Below are 26,436 nucleotides of genomic sequence, written 5' to 3' on the forward strand. Positions count from 1 at the left end.
TCACTTAAAATTATTTTTAGTGATTCAACATTTGAAAAATAACTATGAACATGACAGCATTATGTGCAATTGTATATATGTGTGTGTGTGTGTGCATATATGTATATATCTATATGAATATAAAAGAGCAGTTGGTTTTGTATTTACAGACATCAAAATACAAATACATCTGATCATTAAATAGCTGGTAAATATACATATTAGGCGGTTTCTCTACACTGTAATAAAATAAACCCTGTGTTTCAACAGCTAAAAATGTCATCCTGCATTAAACATCTTATTTAAATCATGGATGATCAAAGCAATTCAAAAGTATGTATATTATGTATGAAAGTATTATGCTTTATTGAGCTAAAAAAAAGTAAACTATGGACATTCAGGATCAAGACAGATCTTCCGTCAAAAAATGCTGGTAAAACTCTTGGATTTTTCTTTTCTGAGAGAGATCTTGCTTTGTAGATGATCTCAGCATCAAGGCAGCAAATATGGTGGCTGCATAGAGAAAAGAAAATGAATTCAATTAATTTGATGCTGAACGTATATGGCAGTTCACATGTTAGAAATGTTAAATCCCATTTGAACATCCCATTATGGCTTTGTTTGCATGCAAAGAAGAGGACAGGAAACAGATAATAGTCTGTTTGTGTCGTCAGGCCTTGCACTTTCCTATTTCCATAATCGCACATGAGAGTATGCCTAACTCTGACCGGCCTTTAGGAGTTAGAAAATGTGTGCCAATAATATGTCTGCAGGTTGAATTTGTAAAATCCCATTTAGGGATCTCCAAAAGGCTTTCTATGGCTCACTCCCTTGGTTCCATTTTGCGTTCTGAAAAATTAACAGGAGATTCTGCGAAATGCCAAAGAATGGATTCCACACCCCATTTTCAATGATCATAAATTATGAACCAAAATGAAAATCAATGTGCTAAATATTTAATCAAATTAATAATTACCCTGTCCAGAGGGATGAGGGAAAGTGCAGCATAAAATAGTTTTTCACATTCAGTATTTGAGAACAACCAAAATACTACATCTTTGATTTCACTTGATGGGAGATTTAATTGGGTGCCATCTCCTGACACCCCTCTGTATAATGTGATTAGCTACCACTCACTGTTAAAGTCAGAACTGGCCAAATATCCTACTTTGCTTTATTCAATCCAATCACATCTTTCATTTCACTTAATTTCCAGCTACATCAAGTTATTTCAAACACAGGGATTTAGTTTGAACTTTCCAATTGTATTATGTTCCTGGGGAATATTCCCGTTTTAACAGTTACAGTGCCAGTGTGCATTGATAGGATTTTTTATTTTATGATAAATAGATTTTTAAAGAGGTTAGCTTTCACAGCAAGTACAAATGAGACACTGTCTGTCTCCTTAAAGGCGCCCGAGGCAACATTAGAGGCTTGAGACTCGAAAAATAAACGTTGCATTTTCTAGTCGTTTTATACACGTAGTAAGTTTCAATAACTCCATACCATTACATATCGACATTCAGGGAGCAAAGATGAGACGTCGTTGTGTGGTGAGAACTGATAGAAAATCGCACTGCCCGTGCCGCCGGTGGGGAGAGGCCATTTAAAAAATATATATATATATATATTTATTGGTGGCACCAATAAATAAAGGGCTACGCTCTTGCGCCTTTGCTCTTTTTAACGCCCAAAGTATCAAATAATGATGCAAATGTGCTAATATGGTGAAGTAAATGTCAATATCATAAAGATTGTCTTATCCAGAATATTTCCATTTGATGCCCTAATGTTGCCTTGGGCGCCTTTAACACTAAAACTACAAAGAGACCATATATGAGAAAAAAAAAATAAATAAATAAATAAAAAACATCACAAACTGGAACTAAAGGCTCTGCTTATAGGCGGGCAAGTTCTGCTTTGTAAGACAAATTTGTTGATTCTTATTGAGGGAGTTGCCAAAAATACACAGAGAACAAGAAGTGAGAGCATTCATTGCTTCATTCCTTTCTCCACTGTGGGCCTACCTAAGATGTTGACGTCCAAGTGGTTTTGAGGGGAGTGCTTCAACAGCTCTCGCAGGAACTCCGTTAAAGAGTTAAAAACATTTTTATGGCACTGAGGTAGCATGGAGATCACCTGTTAATACAACAGAGTTGGACATCACTGACACTTGAAAAATCTCTCAAACGCACAGAAAAGCAGTGATAGAGCCTGATGATGAACACATCTATGTCAATATACTAGAATAACCAATCAAGTTACTGAAAAATAAATATATACATACATACCAACAAAAATAAGTACGGATCATACATACATTTAACCAATAATAATAAACATAAAAATATAAAATATAAATTATAAATAAAATCAAATTTAAATCAGTAAACTGAATCAAAAAAGGATGTGCACATAAGAGGGAGCATACCTGTTTGCACTGGCCGTAATCAGAGCAGCACTCTAGGCACTGCTTGTAGAGATGGTAAGGAACCACAGGTTCAGGAAGAGCGTCGAGGAAGAGGAGCAGTGCTTCCGCCACAGAGTGGTTACTTCCAGCTGAAGGTCAATAGGGGTCAAGGGGTAACACAAAGAGTCTCAACATCCTGTAATGACTGTAACTGCAACGTATTTTACATTTTCATTCTTTTAGTTGATGATTTTGTCCAAAATAACTTAAGGTACAGTCCAGAAATACATTTGTGTATTGTGTTGTATTGTGATCTAAAGAGCTAAAGGCTCCACTGAGCTACAGCAATGCTACTCTCATGGTGCATGGTCATCATTCCTGGAGTATGTTCGGTGACCCATCATTAAGGATACGGAGCGAATCTGGCTCCCCTGTGTCCAAGCAATCTCTGATTTCCTCAAACTCGCTGCGTAGTCCTGGTTGCTGAAACAGGTCCTCCTGTAAGACACATCAATCACACTGCAGATTTAAAAACCTCGTAAATGAGAATGACTTTGTCCTCACCAGCCAGCATGATCCCTGTTTCCATCCTGATTTTTCTAACCAAAAAAGGAAGGGAACGAAGCACAACTTAAAAACCTGTCTCGGCCTCATAGGAATGCAAGTGTTTTTCCAAGCCCTGCCAGTCGAACCAGAGCGAACAATGACTCTTAAACACAGGGCTTTAGTTCAAGAGCCCCTGGAATACAGTATCTTTGTGCGGGCCGCCAGGAAAACAAAACCTTGGACACATTCCTCGGCATAAACTTGTCGTTGCTGTGGCAAGTAAGATCAGTGGGCCTGGCCCATAAAAACAAAGACAAACAATCTAGTGAGATTTAGAGTCGTGCCTCTCACTGCTTCAGTGTTTCCGTGCCCAGAGGACCACTGTGAGGTCCACACAATGGTGGCAGTCTTTCCGAGATTTCTACCCCCTCAAGCGTGAGGGGTAAAACTAAGGAAAAGCACTGCTGACCTGTTTGCTGGCGTTGCGGTAGAGGTGGTCCACCATCATGCAGATCTCCTTGGGGAGGTCCCGGGGCACATCCGTCACTGAACTATTGGACTCCTCGCCAGTGGACATCGAGGTCTTGCAATGCAGTTAAATAAAATACACAAGTAAGTAAATAAGTAGGACAATTTTTCATGCATAGACTATACATTTTAACAATCCTTAGAATGATAAAACATTTTCTATAGAATATGGAGTAACCACAGCATCAGATTCTGAGGAAAGAGGCCTTTATTTGGCTGGCTTGATTGTGGCAGAAGTGAACAGAAATGATTTCTAGACTGAATAATTGTAGTTAGTTCTAGCTAGTTGTGTTGCGGGGAATGCACTAACTAAAGTACACCCAATTAGAGGTGTAAATACTTTGGCAATAAACAGAGTTAATCTTTAGATTACATTTCCAGCAGATGATTAAACAGTACGTCAACTGTGTTCATTTCTTGGAAGCTAGGCATGCGGTAAATAATATGATTCCATGAGTTGGTGAAATACCAATATTATCATTTTGGTGATTTTGGTTACTTCCGTCTGGCGGCTTACAGGGACTAAACAAGGAAACTAATCATATAAAGCTGAAACATAAAACGAACAATTTTCCATCCATGTCTACTGAAGACTAAAAAAAATGCTTGGCTCTGTCATTGCTGTGCTGAGAGCCTGTTGTTTTGCAATGCTGATGATTGCATGGACATTCCCTGCAGGAATACACGATCCTTGCAAATGAGAGGTCTGTCCTGAAGCAACACTCCCAATGGCCCTTGCTCCTATTTGTATCTGCACCCTTGCAACAGTCGTTGTCCTTGTCTGTTCACCTGGAAACCCTGCTGAACAATGCGTTGTGACTGCCAATCAAATGGTGAGGCAAACAACTGATGCAACAAAGATCTCCCGCTGCTTGTGTTTTTGCATTCGGCTGGCAAACCGCAGGTGACGTGTAACTTAATGGCAGAGAGAGAGATTGAATGTTTTCTTCAATGTCTTTTGTCAACGTAACACGCAACGCCTAACTGGACAATACACAACACAACGGGATGAACCAGTTCCCTTTTGTTCCAAGGAATGCATAATTATTAAAAAAAAAGACTAAAGTGAAAGAAATGTCAAGTGCCAGAAAGGAATGCGTCCTTGCACTCTTAAACAATACTATCCAAGAATAGCAGAACTACTGCTAGGTACCAAATGTATTTGTCATATGTAATACATCTGTGACGTGTGTGTGTGTGTGTGTGTGTGTGTGTCAACCAATAAAACCAGTGACGTGGGCCCTGTGTACATGCTCTGAGGAAGAGCTCTCGGGCAAACTTGATAGAAACCCAACTCTGTCCCTGACCACCTGCACTCACTAGTTTCTGGATGGTGTCGAGTGGCATCTCCTGGATGGCCTCCCGCAGGTGGCACAGTGCCTGGATGGAGGTGCCAAAGCAGCTGGGCAGGTAGTTCCCCATCACCGAGATGAAGTAGTCCTTGCCCCGGTCCAGGTGCAGCACCAGGATGTCCTCGATTTGCTGCAGGCCTGAGTTCAGCTGTGGCGCGGTGAAGCGATTCACAAACACCTCAAATTCAATGTCCACACTGGCCCCTGGGTGGGTGAGTCACATGGAAGAGAGGACAAATAATGAGACTTGAATAGACAGGTGTGTTGCTGCCGTCTGGGCGTTTCAGGTAATGATCACTAGCACTGCCCGAATGAACCGTGAACCCGTCATTAAATGTGGATGAATGTTGTTAGTAAATTAAGCAGAAAAATCACTGATTCCTCAAGGGTACAACTACTTGTATATAACTGCACAGTCTACACAGCATATTTTTAGTTTGTTAAATGATCATCAATGTTGTGGTCAATTTAGTGCTGTCAAACTATAGATTAGATGTGCCTGCCAGATGTTGAAAACCAAGATGCTAGTTACATTTCACTGAAGGTGAAAGAGCAACAAAACTATTACACCAAACGTGTAACGTTTTGATCGGACACTACCAAATGAGGCCAAGGTCCGCCCTCAAAGGCCTTTGAAATGATCAAATGATTGTGCCCTATAAATTGAAATAGCATCACGTGATGCTCTTCTTTGTTGTGCGTAAGAGCCTGCGGTTTACATCTATTTAATTAGGGCCCACTGTACCTTAAGAGAAATGAAAAGTTTATAAGGCTCTGCTAATGCAATAATGCCTGGCATCAAGTATTCACACTTGGGGTCGCCCCTCGACACAAACTAATGGCTTTACCACCTCCTACTTAGGTACTGTTGTCTAATTCACCAAGTAATTCACCAACATCAGCACAGTCACATTTCTCTGTATTATTTATGAAGGCTAGGAGCATAGGTTTCTAATTGCTTGTCTACATGGCTGAGGGCATTGAGATGAATGCTGCAGTACATGGCAGCAGTGCAGTAAAAACCTATCAAGCCAAACACCCTGATGGTGTTCGAGATGGAATTAAAGAGTATGTCTCATGTCGCAGGAACACGATCTTGCACAATCCGCATCATGTCACAATAAATCTCATGGCCATTGAATAATGCACAACAGAGACTGGTGTACACTTGCAAGTAGCATACAACTTACAAGTCGCTAGTATTCATGGCACTGGTGTGATGGATACAACTAGAGATGAAAGGGTACGTCGGTGTCTTACCCTGTGCCAGGAATCCCTTGTGTGGGTTGGCCGTGAGCCAGGGCTTGCAGTAGGCTGGTTCATCCAGCTTCTGAATGAATTCAAACTGGCACGGCACCTGTCCGTCGTTGTGAATGGTCAGCGTCTCAGAGCGGTGCTGCATGAACTTTACATCTTTGAACTGGAACTGCGAGAGAGGCAAGCATCAAGGATTCAGAGAGGGAAGCATGATTTACACACAGACTGATAAACAGTACGGCTAAACACTTGTTCAAGATTCAACTTTTAACCAGACAAAGATATCCGGAGCAAATATAAGTAGCAAATCTAATGTTTAAATGGACTTTAAGGTGTATGTAGTAGGTTTTGTTGTGAGGTATGTAACAATCTAGTAAGTGTTTGTCAGTATGTGTGTGTGTGTGTGTGTGGGGGGGGTGGGGGGGGGGACAGTAAGATCAGTTCCACACCTCTCTTTGAGACAAGGACACTGAGGGAATACACTCATTCTCCATCTTGTCGAGTGTCCTCACAATCTCCTCAAATGTCCGTTTGTAAGAGTCTTCGTTCACCAACTTGATCTAAATCACAAAGGACACAGCAGACGTTCAGACTTTGGTCAGAAGGTCAATCCAGTGCTACATACTTTTTGAATTAATAGCCAGAGCAGCAAATGGGGCTTGTGCTTTAACCATCAAACATATTCATAATTAACTGTGGAGAAATTCTGCATTGTTTTGATCTATCTAAAAAAATGCCTATGTGCAATTTATCCGGCATAACTTCAGAGCTGCACTGCACGGCTGGAGATGAGGTCTGAGTCGAGTTGAAGACCGCCGGGCCTGTGCTCTCACCCCTATCTCCAGCAGGGAGCTGACAGGCTTGTGGTCGCTGGTTTTCAGGTCCATGTGACTTCTATAGTGCAGCTGGCGGATGTTCTTGCCCCTCCACAGGATCCGGTCGCACCAGGCCGGCACTCTGCACTTCTCACTGATGACCACCACAAAAACAACACACAAAAGGATGAGGGAAATAAACACAGACATGGGTGACCAGCTCAACCTTCAAAGGAAGAGTGGAATATACAGTCAATTAGATTTTCGAAAAAACTACATTTGCAGTACAAGAAGTGCTTCTCAATTATGAAAAAGAAATGCATAATGGCGATTATTTGACACATAATTACTCATTTAGTGTTTCACCTAGGATTGTGTGTTTAGAATTTAACTTTTTTTACTTTATTAGTATCAGCATCGTGATCATTGCATTATATTAATATATTATCATACATTTTGTCTTCTTATTAGACTTAAGTCTAATTAGTCTTATTAATACGTAGACAAGTGTTATTTAAAATCATCGTTAGTTAGCCTAATTTGTATGCTAACTGTGACTTGAACAGGGTTGTAGTACATAGCGCTGAGACTGTAGATAGCGATTACATGTTGTTGGATATTTCAGTATCAACAAGACGCAGAGACACACAGCTGTAGAATTTTGAAAATTGTATTTATCTTTGCAAAGAGGGAGAGAAGTTACAACAACACTGCTGCCAACTCGACTCTGAAGGGGCAGTTCCTTCTTGCAGCTTTTAATGTCTGTTCCTCATTTGGGATGGAACCACAAATGTGTGATCTTTCCTAAATGTGCATCAACAGAACCCGTCTTTAGGACACGTTTACTATACAAAATGTGAGGTTGTTCTTGGCCCAGCATCCTGTTCTGATTCCAGACACAAGACGCAGTCTGCGCAGACAGCTTCAAGCAAGTTTAAGCAAGTTAAAACTATGATCAACAGAATTTCCTAGCCCCTGTGCTTTGTCAGATTTGGACATTGACATGTGCATGAGAACCTCAACATAAACCTCAACATAAATATCTCTGTGTTTAAAAAATTCCAACTTCACCACTAGCCTTATACAGAAAGTTACTCCCTTACTTTAACTTCAGCTGGTGTAAGTTATCTCCCCCGTAGGCTAGGCCTATAACATGCAACAGTGAAACTACTTATTCAGTGGCTGAATACAGTGGCACACCACTGTAAAATAAATGAGTGACACAACACAAAACAAAACCAGTCCATCATTGCAAAGCGGAATGTGGCACATTAATCATTTTATCTTGATGACATTATTTTCATAATCGTTGGGAGCACTAATCGCAATTGAAATTCGATTAATTGCACAGCTTTAAGTACAAGGCAAAGCAACACTGATCATTTATACCTCAGTTACACTCTCACTACCCCAACTTTCGGTGTGCAGTACAAATGCCGCTGAGTGTTTTTGCTTTAGTCTTGGGAGCCTATCCATGCCTACCTTGAGTCCCATTGACTGGAGCCAGTGTCATATTTGTATGTGGGCTGGAAATCGATCTCTCCCTCGGTGAAGCCCTCAAACACCGCCTCCTCATCAATCTGTCTCTTCAGCTGAGGGCCACACAAACAAGTTCAACAAAGCTCCATTCCGCATCCTCAACCTCACGGGCATGGTCAACAACCACAAACTACTTTACCACTTAGTCTACTTCATTTCAAATATATTTAGTATTGCGTTGTCAGTAGTTCTAATGCATAGACACTTAAAACTGGTTCAACCACAATAGGTTTAGGAGTGGGAGGAGATGTTCAGAATGGGCTTACCTGGTCAAATGCATGCAGTCCTTCAAAGTCCTTTTTAGAGATCATATCCTTCACCTGGTCCACCTCAAGGTTGCTTATCCTGTAGTTCAGATCTCCCAGCCAAAGGACAATACTGTTGAAATTGAAAAAAGAAAGAGAAATGCATTTCTTTGTACATGCATTTCTTTATGCCCATGACACGAGTTTTACCACAGTGAAGCAGCTTCCAATCAGTGAGGAGAATAAAGATTAAAGCTGTTCAAGGAACTTTGACATTTGACATATGAGGAATGGATGAGTGTGATGCATTCGTGTGTTTTTTTTTGGAAGAGTAAGTAGCTCGATCACGTTAACCTAAACAGGTAGTATTCTGGGGGTGCTGTGGAAGCAAAACTGAGGCCCTTACTTGTGCTTCATGATGGTCAGTGCGGGTAGGTCTGAGTCTTGTTGGCGGAACTGCATCCTTGAGCAGATCTCCCGGTAGTCCTGGTTGCGCCGCTCATACTCTTCTATGTGGGCAGCCAGGTGCGAGTTCACCAAGCAGATGTTGGAGTTGTGGAAGCGGAAACGAACGGCCACGCCACCTTTGTTGCCCTGGCAACAAAGCACTGACGTAAGCAAACTACCCTTTTATTTCTTCACCAGCCCTTTCTTCACCTGCCCGACAATCTACTAAACAGGAAATAATTGCCGGCAGCATAAAACATCTGCGGTCATTTTGAAAGCTACACTTTTTAAACCTGATTGCAAGGAAATACAGGCCCCAAAATTTTACTTTCTTTTGTGGACCTGTTGGATTTGAAAAATACTTGTCTTTGCTACTCTTTATGGGTTGTTTTGCTGAGAATTAAACAATGGTCCCCCTCCCACTGGTCTCTATGGTTGTTTTGCTGAGAATGAAACACTGTGTCCCCCATCCCACTGGTCTCTATGGTTGTTTTGCTGAGAATGAAACACTGTGTCCCCCATCCCACTGGTCTCTATGGTTGTGTTGCTGAGAATGAAACACTGGTCCCCCTCCAACTGGTCACTCACCATCCTCCCCATGATGCCGGTGCCCACAGTCTCAGCCTCCACCTCTGAGAGGTGCTCAGCGTGCTCCGTCTTCACAAAGCACAGGAGCATGATGCCCACCAGACGCACGTGCTTCACCTGGGAGCAGGTCAAAGGTGAAAGGTGAGGTTAAAGGACCACAACAATTGTGAACACAGTGGGGCAACATAAACGAGGAATACATATAGTAAGTGAAATTAGACCTCTGATAACAAACTGTGTTAGCTATGTATAATGTAATGATACAGTGGCATTACCCCAATGGTGAAACATGACTTGCCACTCTATGAGATTCATGGGTCTGCCAGATACACTCAACGTAATATACAGTGGGAAAAATAAGTATTTGACCCCCTGCTGATTTCGCAAGTTTGGCTGCTTACAAAGAAATGTGTGATCTATATTTGTAATGGTAGGTCTATTTTAACAGTGAGAGACAGAATATCAACAGCAACATCCAGAAAACTGCATTTTCAGTCACCAGTGGTAGTAAAATAGGAATTGCTGCTACAATAACAGTTTTGACAGAATTGATTTGCATTTGTTGCGGAAAATAAGTATTTGAACCCCTACCAAACAGCAAGAATTCGGCATGGGGTCAGATACTTATTTTCCCCACTGTAGCTCTAAGCTGCCGATTAAGAGCCAGCCAGGTACTCCACCACCATTCTAAGCATCATCTAAATTGATGAGGACATGCAATATAACTACAATAGAGATTTTATAAAAGTGAAACTACATTCAAATCGAAACCATGACATGGAACAAAGGCGGTTCTTGACTTTTGTTTTGGATCTGCAGTTATCAGTCCTCCACAGGGCCTTAAGGCAGCTCCTCCTTACGTCAACTTGCTATAGTTTCTGTTGTATTCTGACCTTTCCACTAGCTGGCATAATGCCCTTCACCCTGCCAAATGGTAATCATCACTGTATTTGTGTGTAGTATGATGGTAATGGTATCTTTTGTTCTTACAAAGGCGTACTTGCCACCTGGATGAAGTCCATCAAACACGGCCTTCATCCATTCGGGCTCCTTCGGCGTGTCATTGAAGATAAACGCCTCTTTGCTGAGGTCAAGTTCCTGGAAACTAAGCAAGGACAAAACACCATTACTGCCTGCTGTATGGCTCTTTATTAGACCCTCAACATAGACAAGGCTTTATGAAAGAAGATAGATAGCTCATCTAAATCAACCAAATACATTTGATAAAAAATTATCTTAAAAACAGATACAATAGCCAAGTGGCTGTTGCTGATTTAAAAAAAAAAATGTTAAATAAGGTTTGTTTTCATAGAATAATAAAAGCCCCTCATTTACCCAACACAGTAGAAATCTGGGGGGTCCGCGGTCGAAGCCAGCCATGGGCGCAGGCTCTCTTTTGGGGTCTGGCCATTCACATTATAAGTTCCCAAGAAGAAGCTGAGAGTAAAGTAAGAGAGATAACTTGTAATATTATTCGTAAGACTGGTTTTCTTTTTCAATACTACTGAATAACACCACCCTATTTTCAGTCCACTCTGGCAAAAGACATTTTACTCTGCAACGATTTGGAAAAATAGTATGCATCTCTTTGTCTTCACCAGTAGGGGGAGGTAGAGGATATGAAATAGGTTTATGGGCCAGCACCCATATACAAAACAATAATGCATTGAAACACTGTACAGGAGACATTATACAGAAAAATTATATGTACGCATAGGTTAATGTGGAGAAGTTTGCCTGTGGCATAAGAGTAATCAAATTATACTGGCATGTGATAGGCATGTAAGCTCACTGCAGAGAGTGAGAGAAGTTAAACTGGCTGAAGATTAGTCAGCTTGGGTGTCATCTACCCATCACCACAGCTTTATCAATTCTCTCTGATGTGCTACTTCAAGCACATATTTGCAAGTGGTAACAACACCTCCTGTAACCATGAGAGGTCCTTGAAGGGGGCTCCTTGCAAGTTAACTAGAAGTTGGCCTATATGGAAGCCATGGATTCAAACATAAATCTATGTCTCTAAAATAAAATACATGTAAAATAATATTCATACTTCCCCCTTGTATGTAACTACAAGCACGTATCCAAATAATAAGAGTGAACCTTACTGGCTTAACGCTTAGTGTTGAGAGCAAGCATGGTGGCCCACCTGAAGTTCTCAAGGTAAGTGTAGACGTCCTCGTTCTTGAGCAGCTCACAGCGGATGAGGTTGTCCCGCAGGCCAAACTGAGGTAGGGCCAGCATCTGGTTCTTGTTGGTCGGCTGCACCCGGTCATTCCTGTCCTCATGCAATGACCTGGCCTCACTGTGGTCAAACAAAAGAAAAACAGAAAGAAAGAAAAAAAAAGCCAGAGTTTATATGTGGTCTATCTACCTTAATATTGCTAAAGAGTTTTGTTAGCACTGTACACAAAACCACATTTGTCTGTGCTTGCAAACCCCTTGGCTATTCTGAAACTATTCTCCAACACTCATCATGAGAAAGCGTACAAAACCACATCTGTGGTGCAAGCAACAGAGAAGAACAGCCACGGAGCTACAGTTTCAGTACCATTACTACTTGACAGGGGGGTGGGGAGTGGGTCAGAGGGGAGCATGCTGTATGCATGGAAGCCACCCCTCTCCCCACACAGACTGCTGTGGCTCCTACTCAGATGCCTATCATGTCTCCGGGGTTGGCCAGGGTCTAGAGATCACAACTACCTTTTCATTTCACTACAGCTGGATAGGCACATTTTCTTTTACATGGAGTGAGTTCTGACAGTCAAACTAAAATAGGCCAGCTAGAAGTTACATTTCTGATGGCACCACAGGAGAATCATTATGGATGACCCTGATATCACTAGAAAGCGTACAAAGTAGCACAGTGGATGGCAACACTGCAGACTTTCCATCACCTCAAGATTCTGGTGACGTAGTGGAACACTAACAAACATGAAGACGACATTTACTAACATAATGACATACGCCAGAGCTTTTTTGTATCCTCACAAACACTGTGGATTTGTCCTGCTGCCAATATGATGGGACATCAGACACGCTTCTCTCTGCACACGTTCATTTGAAGGGCTTGAAATGACGGCATTAATGAGTTTCTATTGCATTAATTTCTTTAAAGGGATGACCAATGTCGAATGACCTATGTCGTTTTCCATACAAATGGCGTTGCTTGGTGTGGCTTAGCTCATCGACCAACCGCAGCCTGGATTTTTATTTCCATACTTCATTAAGTAGGGGGTAAAGGCAGCTGAGGGTGCCCCGACGTTCAATAGTTATCCACAAAGTGGAGGTAGAGAATGTTAGTTTCCTCTGTTTACACCGCTGTTAAGCCCAAATCCTTGCCAACTTTAATGTTAGTGGTCTCTAATTCTATGTGAGCTAGCTCGCCAGCGTGCTAGTTCTCCAGATTACAATTACATTTAACCATAGAATGTGTCTGCATCATACGTGTCAAGATACAAAAAAAATACACACACTATGGCAAGCATAGAATGATGACTGAGCCAATCACAAAATAGATATGATTCTTTAGCATCATACGGCATGTTTGGACTGTTGGACTTGCAAATTAGGTCGGTGCTGCCAAAAGTGTCAAAGGAAAAAAAAACACTAAAGAATTAGGGCAGTCAGTGTCCAAAGTCCAGGTCCACGGATCAGAAGCTAGGCCATATAAAGTGCTTTATTGTCTGAATGATACTCTAGATATTACAAATGGAGAACAGCTTTCTCAGGCTTGATATAAGCCAGTCTCTATGGTGAGGTGGAATGTTACTGTACCTTCCAGGGCTGCCTGGTACTCCACTGCTTCTTGTGTCCTCTACAGTCGGTCCGCTTCTCTCGGCCGTCTGTGACCTCTCTAGTGAGACGCATAGAAGAGGGATGTTAAGAGTGAGAAGGTGACTTCATCTTCTTCCTGCATATATGTGTGAGAGTGTGTGACAGTGTGTGTGTGTGTGTGTGACAGTGAGTGTGTGTGACAATGAGTGTGTGTGACAGTGAGTGTGAAAGAGAGAGAGAGAGAGACAAGTGGGTGCAGTGATGCATGGATAAATCAGTCTCTGGTGCGGTGTGCAGCAATCAATTGGACAGAGCATTGAGCCCAATTTGTCAATAATTGCCACTGTGCCAGGGACTACTGTCAGGCCAGAGGCTGGACGAACTCACTGGCTGCCAACATTTAGTGACGTGACAGTCCGACAGACCCATGGCACCCTTTCTAAGGTCAAAAGGGGTGGAAAAAGAGAACCTTTCTGTTTCCTTCGGTCTCGCTAAATGAGTGCCAGAAACTTTCAACAGAGACATTGTGTTCCAACACCAGACCGAAAATAACTCGTCTGACTGCTGTAGTAAATCACTATATTTAGAAATCACAGCAGTTTGCTAAACATCCAGCACATAATCTCACACTTTCAGGATTAACAAAGGCTGCAGATCATAGTTAAGGCTGTGCACAGGGTCCACTAGAGAGTAATCTATGAACGTAGGCACAATGTTTGCCCTGTAGGCCAATAACACGGGGATGTGAATGGAATGTGGGTGGGTGTGGGTCCTAACACAAACAAACTGCTCCTGCAGAGCCAAATTTTACAGACAGTGAGAGAATCTCACAAAAGTTGTATGACCAGTGCCAACAGCATATTTGATTGCAGGAGCACAGACGGAAATATGAGAGTAAATTCAGTATGACAGAAATATTGTCAGTTCCCATCTGGTGATAACAGCATGCCATGATAGCCCGACAAAATGTCTGACAATGTTCACTTTTGATGATGGCTGAAGATTGCTGTGGTTTCTATTACATAGCCTAAACAAGAACATGAAGCAAATCTCTGGGCATATTACAAACCAAGTTTTTGGACAACAACTCTGGCTCCTCCTTTAACATTGTGAGTAATGAGAGTCTGACATGTCTAATTCACACTTCACTTAGCAGCAGAACTGAATTTACCAGAGGCACCCAGAACAGACATCGCAGCCAAGACTGATGAGAGAGACCAAGAAAGGAAGGACATCACAATGAAATGTGTAATTAACCATGTGTAACAACAGTTGAGACACTAATGACAACATAACGGATAATGTTGATCTTGGGTAAAAGGCCAAGACTGGCACAGTATTGCATACTCAATCTCTGACCAAACATAACAAAATTGGAGCTTCAACAGCATACACTGTAATTTCCCATTTAGGGACATTAGCCTATGGGTAGAGATGTGTTGTCTGTTCGGTGTAGGGACAGCGGTGTAGGGACAGCGAGGAAGGGAGAGGCAGTGGGAGGCAGGAAATAGGACATTTCAGTTTCAATTGGGTGAAAGGGAATGAGGGGAACTCCAGGAACACAATCCTTCAGCGTAACCTCTTCCTGCCGTGCTTGGTGATCATGATGTAATGCTACGCACCCTGCAAGGTGGTCAGCTGGAAAGCGATGCAACCAAAGGGAAATAGACGTGTGTGCAAAAATGTTACCTTACCAGCTCAATTTCAGACGAACACATGGTGGCAATACAAATAAATAAATTGCTCCAGGCGCCTATATTTGATCAGTTGACACATTCAAAACCATTTTATTGTTGAGGCCTCACAACTGTCACGTTCTTTCAGCATGCTTGTCAACTCTGTCAGCCAGCATACAAGGCTGCCCGTCCCCTTTAGGACCACACAGGGACATGAAGAGACAGCTATTATTTAATACACACAGGTCTCTCTCCACCACATACCCCTAAAATAAGTGTGCAGTGCAGGGCACAACATTGAAAGTGGATTTGTCTGAACATAGAGCCTACATTTATTTGAGGAGCAGGGGGGGGGGGGGCCGTAAGAGCATTATAAACATGTGCAGCATTTCTAAAATTCCTCGAAACCATCAGTGGTCTACTGTGTTGGTCATTCCTTCTCATCGAAATAATCCTTTTCACTGGAAGCAAAGCATAGTTGACAATGAGCTCAAAATCCCCCTAGTGTGATCCTGTTGTAATTAGCACCAGCCAGACATCACTATAGACTATGAAACTCGTCATTGTTTGGTAATATTCCTGGCCTTCTAACATGTATCACGAAGACTCAGTTTAGCCCCTGGGACTATACAGGCCTGTGGAATGACAAGGAGTGTTCATAGCAAAGTCCACTGCTGTCAAATAGCCTTCAAGGATAGGACAGATACAATATATTCCTCTCTCGCAATCTCTCCACTTTATAGGAAGATACATTAAATATCCTTTCATTTCTGAAGTAAAACATAGTAAACAGGATTAACATTAATCCAGTCCTTGACCGCCCCGGGAATGCAGAGTATCACTGTCTGTGCTACCCTATTAGGGCATGCTTAGCTGGAAAATACTTAACACTTAACGAGGCGCTAATCTCAGTACACAAGCTCCATGAGCAGTCCTACATTCAAGCTGGCTGTGCGAAACTGCAATCATTGAGAAACCACTTTCCCTGCAGTTTTCTGCCGTCTAGGAGTAACTAGTTGCTAACGCTAGCTACCGAAACATCAGGCTAACGTTAGACAAGTACAACTTGACAAAGCCAATTGACAGCGGCACCCAATAAATAAAAAGGATCATCGCTATGGCATTACACTTGCCTATGACTAACGTACGCCAAGACGTAGACGAGCAAGCAAGTTATTAGATTCACTCCTGCATGAAACAAGTAATTAGTTGAGTAACGTAAGTTGCTTCGCTTACCCGAAGAAAATCACACTCGAGGACGAGCCACAAACTTCTACCAGGCGCATCCAAAATTAGTAACTAACGTTAGCTGGCTAACTAGATAGCGTTCAGCTCTCACGGGGCGAGTCGACTAACCAGCTACAATAATCCAACTAAACGTTGTAGTAGATCGGTATGGTGGCTAATTATGGTGCTAACTCAGTTAGCTTAGAGAATCAGGCGCCATAGTCACTTTCTATGTTGTGTTGTCTCTACAAGATGCAAGACGCGTTAGTGTTAGATGTCAAAAACTAGTTACCTGATTTAACACTCCCTCTCGCTTGCAAAACCTACCTAGCTAGTAACGTAACATTACTGCAGCCAGGTATACAGCGTCCCAATTACGCTGTCAACTGTTTCAAGTGGACCTAACCTTAGCCACCAAAGTTACCAGGCAAAGTTAAAACTACGTTGGGTAGTTTCTAAACTGAACTTAATGTTGGCACGCTGCATCTTCACTATACCGTGCAAACAATGACTTGCATTGGCATTCCTGCGGGAATAATAGCGAGACTGTTAACAAATTGCCTGAAGATTTAAACAGCTCTCTCCTCAACAGTATCGATACATACACGAATCATAACAAATAGCGTCTTACCAGCTTTCTTGCTCACATTAGGCATTTCCTTGCACGTCGAGTTAGACTACTATCCTAGGCATTCTAGCGAACGCGGCTGTAAAACACCAGTGGTTTGCAGAGCAGAACACAGACAAGTGCCAGAGGCAGAACCTTTCGTGACAGCAGGCTGTTGCCAGAGGCGTTCCCTGTTGCTACAATCGAGCGTGGATATCGACCGGAAGTTTGTAGTTTATACTGTTTTCAAATGTTATGTTAGTTAACACTTCCTAGTTGTAAAGGGGGAAAAATTGACATATGAATGGGTTTTCAAAAATCCCCTAACCGGGGCAAACCGCTTGGTAAGTTAAAATGTAGTTATCAATCAGTCTTTTGTTACTAACTATTGTCTGGTCTCGCTACCAATATGATAAAAGTGCAGAAAAATCTGCAAATGTGACTCTAGAGTGGTCTCCATGGTTACAGACAACTCTATCACACTGAATGCACTTCAGGGAGGGAAACGGAGGAAGGTTTGTAGAACACATAGCTAGCATGATAGCGCAGCATACACAACTGTATCTTATACAGTTCCATCTATCCTTAAAACATGTGTCTTTATCCATCGACATATTACACTGTAGCAGTTGGAACTGGGAACATTTGGAACAGGCATGAAAACGGGTAAGGGGTGAAAAAGGTGAGGAGGATATTACCCCTCTGGGGGGGTCCGGGGGCGTGCCCCCCCTGTAAGTAAAATTTAAATATTCCATATTTTAAAGCGTCAATCTGATGCAGTTTGAGATGCTTTTTTTCCAACCTGGGGAGAGCTGGAGAAACTTAGCTTCAGCCATGAGTCAAAAAATATTTTGGCCTCCTTACTTAGTATTATGCAAGCCATTTCATGCCAGCCTGTCACTGGGTCATTTACAGTATATGAGGCACAATGTGGTAAGGGCACCACAAATGGCTTAATGCATAGCCCCCACGAGAGATGCCTTAACTTAACTTGTCTACTCTTCCATCATGATTGACAGCCAATACAATGTTATGTAATTCAGATTTCAATACATTTTATTGGCGAGGCCCTTCGCGTTAATATTTCCATGCACTCGCATCATCCAGTTATTCAACATAATAAATCAGCGGCGAAAAAAACAATACAATCATATCTTCTTTAGAAGTACTAAATGATGCAAAATGTAAGGATCTCTTTTCATTTATGGAATTCTTGTCAAGAAAATATGATTCTATTGTTTTTTTCGCCGCTGATTTATTATGTTGAATAACTGGATATATATATATTTAAAAATATGTTAAGCTCCTATTAAAGTATCCATCTATCTACTTCCAGTGGCACTTGCTCTTGACTGCTTTGCCTCATAGCTTGGCGACTTGGCCTTTTTGAGCAGAGCATTACTGAAGCCTTCCATGTGACAAGAGTCCCCTTTGCAGCCATGCTCACCTTTCTTGTCACCAAAGTGCTTATCATGTCAGTGTTGTTGTCTTGTTTATGGTAACGAGACTGAAAATGGTCATCTGACGTCATGATTTGTTTTATACCTGCAAGGCTTGTAAGTTGACTGGCTGAAATAGTAGGAATTATTTGCTACGTTAACAGTCTGTAGTCAAACACCTTTACAATGGTCACTTTGCCCCAACAGAGCGATTAAAAGTTAGAACAGGGAGTCTCCGTGGCGTTTGAGTTAATGTAGCTAAATGATCTTACTCCATCAGTTATTCACACCGTAGCCGTCTCGTAACCAGGCTAATCACATCATTGCTAACTTTTTCATACTTGTATCTGAAGGTTATGCCCCTTGAAATGAATCATCCCGTTAAGTTACCGAACACATGTTTTAACGTTTTATATGCTAACATTACGGTCACACAAAAAAAAATGCGTCCAGCAGGGATTCCAAAATTGTCCGGGATTTTGCCTCGTCGGATATTATTGTTTCTCTGGGTCTTTCACAAATGAGTTATTACGTCTTTACACGTTTTGGAAAGGGTATCACTTACGTTCCACCTTCTTGCGCGAGCTCTGTCATTGGTCAAACTTTCCCAGTGTTGACAGATATAATTCATTATCCTCCAAATACGATCATTTTGAGCCTTTGATATGATACGCAATTTACAATCTGGCAACACTGAGCACCTTGCCGCCGCCAGCACTAGTTCAGTACAAATGTACATGTCATCTGAATATGAAAAATATGTCCAACCCCCCCCCCCCCCACACACACACACACAAAAACAAAACTCATCGAATCTACACGATTCACGTAGGTCACCTATTTTGTTTTCAAAACGGCGAATTTCGCTGAAAGGTGAGTGATTCTCATGCCTGTTGGAAACTAAATGTCGCTTTCGTGTGCAAGTGGCGGGAGCGCTACTGTGTAACAACGTAGGGTCAGGCTATGGGTAGCAGTTCACAACAAACATTTATATGACAAACGATAAGAGAACAGTCAAAATATTAAACCTGCAGAAAGTACTGTAGCAAGCATGCGGGTAAAAATCGCTGAACAGACAACTATCATATCCTGTTTAAGGAGAGAGCGCAGCAATGCGTCCCAATCCACATTTGCTATCAGCTGCTCAAACTTCTGCCAAGTGGGTAATACTAATACAGTTGAGTCTGAAGGCTTCAACTACCAGGCTCAGATCACTTGCTTCCCCAGAACGATTTCTCTATAGAATTCTGAATGATAGAGTCAAGGCTGAAAACTCCAACAACAACAATAATAATAATAAAATAATGAATAACATATTGTATGATATGATTCGGTTTAAGTGGCATTGCAGTCATGCATAGAGGTATGGTAGTTTATCCACTTTTTTTAACGGCCTGTAATTTACCCACCTCTTTTTTTTTACCAGTATGGCACTGGACACAGAAATGCTGACATACAGGTTAGTTAGCTTACACAGCGGGTAAACCCATAATATGTTAAGCAGGACTGTAGTTGGGGACAGATGCAGTGAGTTTGTGCTGTTTCTCCCCTGCACATCAAATCAAAGGCAAAGAGGAAGTAAACATAGCAAATGGCCTCGAACTCACCACCAGCCCCAAACCTCTGATAGGCCCAATTGGCACTGATAAGAGACATGTCACATGTCTATCTTAGAATGAGTGCGCTCGATGATCACTCAGCATAATAAGAGAAACTGCTTTTCTGTATCTCGTAGAACGGGATTAACTGGAGTGCTAAGTCACCATCATCGTCAGCTATATATCAATATAAAGCCTTGCCTGATTTCCGGTTGTGTCCGAACTTGGACAATGGCTCCACAAGAGGAGACAGGGACTGCTTCAGAGAACCTCTGGCTGCTGTTGCTTTGCGACGATACTTGGACAGCCACTCAAACCTGGGCTCTGCGGCTGGGTATTGTTGGCAGGCATCTAAAAAAAGAGAGAAAGAAATATTGATCAATTGGGGAACACGGTCAGATAGAGAGCACATTGCTGCTTTCTAAAACAAACTTTGTAAAACATTTCAATACATCTAAAAGATAAAAGGGAACAGTTGGTGTGTAAATATTCCAAAAGCACTCTTGGTCATACAATGGACTCTTGGCAAAATATTTTGGATTTTCAAAATATCAATCATCAATATCACTGTACTACAAAATAAAACCATTAATTCACAACAAATATTATAAAACCAATGTCTTTTCCCCCGAATATTCCAAGGGGTCGAACCATAACTTTTCAGGCTGACGTTTCATTTTAGACAGAATACACGAGATTCAAGACTAAACAAGAATTAACATTAAATTAATTTGAATTCAATTAAACTAGTTCTACATCGTCACGTTTTCTTTCAATGGTTCGCATTATCCATTCAGATACATCGTTGATACAGACAGACAGGAACAGACCCACTAGAACAAACTTCCTTTGCCACATTTAGGCCAAGTACCTTCAGTGGTGTCAAACCACACGAGGTAGATGCTCAAAGCACTCACTACAACCAATACTATGCAGTCCTTGTACTTACCTTGGTTTTCCCACATCTCCACATCAGCATTTCAGATTCAATGTTTAAGAGTTTGTGTGACTGCACATACACTCTGTGATTCACAGAAGCGACTCCATTCAGTCCCACTCACAGCCGTAGTGTTCCCACTAGAAATGACACATCCTTCACAAAGCGCACTGTTGTCCTCTTCGCCCACAAAGTGACCTCATACAAGTCCACCTCTTGACAAAACAACGCCTCAACTACTCATTCTTGCGGATGAGCCACTGTGTGAAGTGTGAAACGGAAAACTATTCTCAACCTACTTTCCATCCACACGACAAGACTCCACCTCTTTCCAGAACATCAACTCCTACTTTCACATTAGATAAAGTCACATCCTTTCATATGACTTGGTGATCCTAGAGTGCTCGACTCAAAGGTAATCTTCTATATTAACCCAGAAAATGGTCGACACTAGGCAAAATTCGTGCTAGATCAGGGAAATCACCGGTTACAGTCAGCAGTTTTTTTGGACTACTCAGTAAGCTAAGGCTAAGGGTATGGGATTGTCCTCAAATGTGAGGGGGAAAACACTTATCTGACTAGTCTGGCAGGTTCTTCTTTAACACCAGTTATAGGGTGTTATGCAATCAGTAAGCATTCATGTTCAATGCTTTATAGCTCAACAGAGAGGACACACAGAAGACTACTAACGAGAAGGATTTATCCATTCATCTGAAGTATACGATACCAAAGCACTGTGGTTATTCTGTATAAATGCAATTAATGGGTATCGAGGAAGTGATGTAACTGATACGGCAGAAAGTAACTCAGGCTTAGAATGAGCATTACTTCCTCACAGCGTTTCCTGGTGCTCTCGGAATGTCTTTGCCCCTGAGTTCACAACTGGAATTCCAATGACATAATTGTACAGACAACCCTATTATCGTAAGTAATGCCTAGGCAAAGTACACTGTTTATAATTTCTTAAGTTATTAAGACAGTACTGCTTACATAATTATCTTTTGTTCAGTTTTAATTATCTTTTAATTACTTCTAATATTTACATCACTCTGGAGAAACAATATTTCCCAACATTTTATACATCTTTCTTCTTAACAGTGTCTTTGTGCATTGTATTATCTATCTATAAATCCAGAAATCTATGTGTGTGTGTCCGTCTAGGGCGTATCTCCCTGACGGTAGTTACGCTAGTTATGAGATTTCGCATGTAGCTTACGCATGTCATGAACCTGTGCATCCTTTATTTTAGATAGATAATATGCAACAGGCAAACCGACACACAGGTGACATGTCCCTGGTTGGTGAAATGATTCATCTGTGTGTTTGTTTGTGCTGATTCCCGACTGACAGACCTGCAGACTGATTCGTCATTTCCTGTTTGTTAGATGGATCAGGAGGAGCCTCCTGGGCCTGATCACTCCCCTCCTCAGCCCGCCCCGAAACGCCCCTGCAGACCGGCTCCAGAGCAACACCAGCATCGCCCACGCCGCCCTGCTCCCCATCCTGGGCCCTCAACACAGTCATCATCCCCTCGACGACTTCTCTCGCTGGATGTGACGACCACCACTCTGGTTATCGGCAGCTCCATGGTCCGAGATGTCCACACCCCCCCTTCAACAAGCGGCCCCTGCAAGGTCCACTGCCTCCCCGGAGCCAGGCGTGTTCCAATCGCTGATGGAAGTGGAACTATCCCTCCCCACCCCCACCACTCTGCACGTAGTCTCTCTAACTGGTCTACCTAGAGAAACCCTCGGCCAACCGTACCCACCGCCACTGCTTTGCCGTACACCTTCTCTACCCAATACCCTATGCTAGCCTTTATATACAATATACATTATTACCTCCACCGAAATGTTTCTCTGTCCCTACATCCCTTACCCCTGTAACAGTAACCCTATTGGCACAGTAATCTGGTCTTGTCTGTATCATGTATTTACCACCAGATGTATGTATACATATGTCCAGTGACCAAATGCTGGCTGTGTATTGCCCCTGTTGCTTCCTTTCCCCTTCTGCCACACAACCCTTCCCCTTCCCCCCTTCCCCCCGTCCCACCTTCCTGTCTCCACCCAGCCGACCTCAAGCAGATGGGTCCCCCCTTATGTGCCGTGGTTCTGCTTAAGGTTTCTTCCTGCCTAACAGGGAGTTTTTCCTTGCCCCTGTTGCCGTTGTGCATGCACTAAGGGGGTTCAGGCTCTGGGCTCTGTTAAGCGCCGAGAGGCAATTGTATTGTTATGGCGCTATACAAATAAAATTGAATTGAATTGAATTGAATTGAATTTGTTTTGAAGATTTTTGAACTCATAGTTCGCGAGATATTTGTATTTTACCGTTTCCCGTAGGCACTATGGGTTATCGTTTCCCGTAGCAAGTCCCTGACCGATTGTGCACCGAAATGACGTCACAATCAAACAATATACGCTTAGCGGTAAACTATCCTGCCTTCACTCAAAGTTCAGAATAGCGTTGGATACGATAAGGAGGTCCGTATTCAAATTCTTCTTGGTGAACAGATACAGACTTTTGCTCAGGTAATCTTAAGACAGTGATTGATTTTATCTATTCGTTTATTTTTAAGCTTCTTTATATTAAGTTTCAAAGTAACGTCTAGAGTTGTACAGTCATCTAACAGACATAGTAATCCATCAAAATATTCATATTGTTCATAGCGTATTTTTACAGTACATTTCTGCACTTATTCGACTTACAACTTGGCAAACTCATTTCATAAGCATGGTTGAAATGTAACTGTGATTACAGCACTTATTCATGGCATATGCAAAACGCATGAAATTTACTCTATACAACTCTCTCTCTGAATTCATAGTTCGCGAGATATTTCTATTTTATCGTTTGCGTTCTCTCATTATCTCATTACCATGTTAAGTAGTATATTGTAGTATATTGTAGTTTGATGTATTTGTATAAGAGTTAGCTTTCTATTCAACGTTGCTGGTTAGCCTAGACCAGTGACCATGCGTTCATGCATCTACTGACGCAATGACAGAGGTTTTCCGATGTATTAGTGTCCTGTGTATCTGTTGTAATTCGTGTGTACTTTGTTTGCTCATTATTTGAAAACATGAAAAGGAAACATGCATCACAATAATACTTCAGTGTAACCTGTACCTATGTGGAGTGCAAATATGTCTTGCTATTACACTACCCAACAGCTACACCTACGTCTGCTAACACTACAGAATGCATAATTCCTACGGGCACTGCACTAGTGCATATAACAGAAGCTTCACAATGTAAATTAATGTGATAATAGACTTGATACCGAAAGTGAGCCAAGCTGATACCAGACCACTGTGCATTGATCTATTACTGATTCTGAACTTGGTATCCCTAAAAAGCAAGGTTTCGTGGCGAAGCAGAGAGAGAAGATGAAAGTTTTTGAATGCCTCACCGCTCCAGGCCTTGTTGACCTCACTTAGGAAGAGGCGTGTGTGCGATCCGAAGGGGAGTCTCAACTCCAGCTCTTCATTGAGAAAAGTTACCCTCAACCTGGTGTCAGCACCTGGGACAAGCACACACAAGCTTATGCAATACCTGCCATTACCAGTACATGTTCAGTCCCCTGAACTAAATTGTATTCCATCTCTTGCATATCTGATCTGATCTGATCTGATGCAAGGAGTGTATTCTTCACACAGTATATGTGTTAAACAAACATTAATATTTTGGACTCACCAACAACAGCAAGTTCATCTGGAGAAGAAACTGAGGAGAACACGCTGAAGTCAGTGCTATTCTGTCTGTGTTTATTCTACAGCATTACCATTGTCAAGGCAGCAGCAGCAATCAACTTAGTAAAGCACAGGATGAAATATACTTGTATCAAAGTAACATGATACGAGATAATAGGTAATACTAAAATATTTCCTCCTACCTAAACTACTGCGCTTACCTTCAACAACAGCAAAATCATACGAAATAGGCATGATTCCATCCAAACTGACATCATCTCCAGTGATTGCCATTCGCCGATGTGCATACACAAACAGCCTGGAAAACGAAAACGTTTGAGAACAAATGCTTATTTTGAGTACTGTTAATACAAATAAAAAATAAATCACAAAATACGCCAATTCCTACGTTTCCTCAATGTAATCGTCGTTGTTGTTTTAATAAACTTACGCATGTTCTTTGGACCGTTCTACTAAACCCAGAAGTCTACTTTCAGTGGAATTATCTACAAGGATGAAACATGGGACCGCATGGTTAAGAAAAGTTAAGGAGAAAATGTAAGTATCACATTTTAATGAATAACTGATAAAATGTCAATGAAATAAACGAGGCCGTTAGTATCTGCAGTTTACACAGTGCGACACATAGGTTGTGCAAGATCTCCACCATGTGGTTGCGGGGAAAGTGAACACAATTTTTTTTTGTTTCTGAGCATGCTCAGACGCTGTTACATTACGCGTGTGACAATAATTTTTCCAAGTTGAGAGAACGAAGTTTTAAGAACGTAAACAGACTGAAGGCACTGATGTCTGGTGACAACAACTACGTATACCGCTTGTAATGGCTTGTTATACATCTACTGATTACAATACAATACAATGTCACGATGTCAGCTAACGTTAGTTCAACTACCAGGCCTCGCCCCAGGCATTTTCCCCAAATAGAACTCTCAACGATACTAATAGCTGCTATCTTGTGAAGCAAGGCTGTTTAGAAATCAAACATAATTCGATGTAACTAGAATTACAACTTGTGCAACACAACATCAACCGTTAAGTCACTTTAATGGAACTTCAAGGATACTATAATACAGTTCTCGTCTTCGGCCAGAGTTTCTTGAATTGCTATGGATTGGTCCATTCCTGCGCAGAATGAAGCTTGCACTGGCTAGTGCTTTTGAGATATTAAAACAACAAAGAGAATATCCAGATAATGATGCGTGTCTTTTGCATCCTTTAGTCGAACTTGACCGGATTTGGTACTCTAAATAGTCCTCTTGTTCGTTGCTCCCTCTTCCTCCAGATGTGCTTCGCCCTCTTCGGCCACACTTGTTCAAAAAACAGACTTCCGAACTGCCACGCACTGATTACAGAGGTGACGTCAGATTTTGGACTCGAAGTGGTTCCCCTCCCAGCTCTTTACTGTCAATAAAGATTTAGGCCATAACGTAGCTTATTATTATACATAATTAATTATTATACATAATTGTCTGTTGTGAGCCACATTTATTGATATATTGAGAGTGCATGTCTATTCTTGAGAACTGCCCTCAAGTTCAAACGTTAGACCAGAATTGCTGTGATATCATTAAATACAGACACTGTACAACAATGATTTGGATTAAACATACAAGTTTATTAGATTCCAAAATAAAAGTTTCTACAAATTGCTAACGATACAGGTGATATTTATTCAAATTCTGCACATTGGACATTGAGATATTGCTTAGTTATCTGTGGAGACTGTTTTGCTTGATTTATAGGCCAAAGCCACAGT

General features: G+C 41.7%; 1 protein-coding gene across 4 annotated transcripts; it reads right to left on the reverse strand.

Moving 5' to 3' along the window:
• Positions 1-58: 58 nt before the first annotated feature.
• inpp5b (inositol polyphosphate-5-phosphatase B) lies at positions 59-25,976 on the reverse strand. Of its 4 annotated transcripts, XM_080857326.1 has the most exons (22): positions 25,111-25,976; positions 24,881-24,978; positions 24,664-24,693; positions 24,380-24,490; positions 20,232-20,381; positions 13,484-13,562; positions 11,856-12,011; positions 11,042-11,143; positions 10,697-10,811; positions 9,707-9,823; positions 9,078-9,265; positions 8,693-8,804; positions 8,370-8,479; positions 6,906-7,041; positions 6,522-6,632; positions 6,076-6,241; positions 4,784-5,019; positions 3,405-3,518; positions 2,803-2,887; positions 2,411-2,538; positions 2,007-2,118; positions 59-492 (listed from the first exon to the last, which is right to left on the reverse strand). In XM_080857326.1, exons 2-22 carry the CDS (start codon positions 24,951-24,953, stop codon positions 383-385), a joined length of 2,541 nt encoding a protein of 846 aa, XP_080713452.1. In that variant the 5' UTR covers positions 24,954-24,978; positions 25,111-25,976; the 3' UTR covers positions 59-382. The 4 variants fall into 4 exon arrangements, with proteins under 4 accessions (XP_080713452.1, XP_080713453.1, XP_080713454.1 ...); XM_080857327.1 differs by lacking the exons at positions 24,380-24,490; positions 24,664-24,693; positions 24,881-24,978; positions 25,111-25,976 and adding an exon at positions 20,980-21,068; XM_080857328.1 differs by lacking the exons at positions 20,232-20,381; positions 24,380-24,490; positions 24,664-24,693; positions 24,881-24,978; positions 25,111-25,976 and adding an exon at positions 17,018-17,123.
• Positions 25,977-26,436: the final 460 nt, after the last annotated feature.

The sequence above is a fragment of the Sprattus sprattus genome (genome assembly GCF_963457725.1).
Source record: "Sprattus sprattus genome assembly, chromosome: 19".
Classification (NCBI taxonomy): Eukaryota; Metazoa; Chordata; class Actinopteri; order Clupeiformes; family Clupeidae; genus Sprattus; species Sprattus sprattus.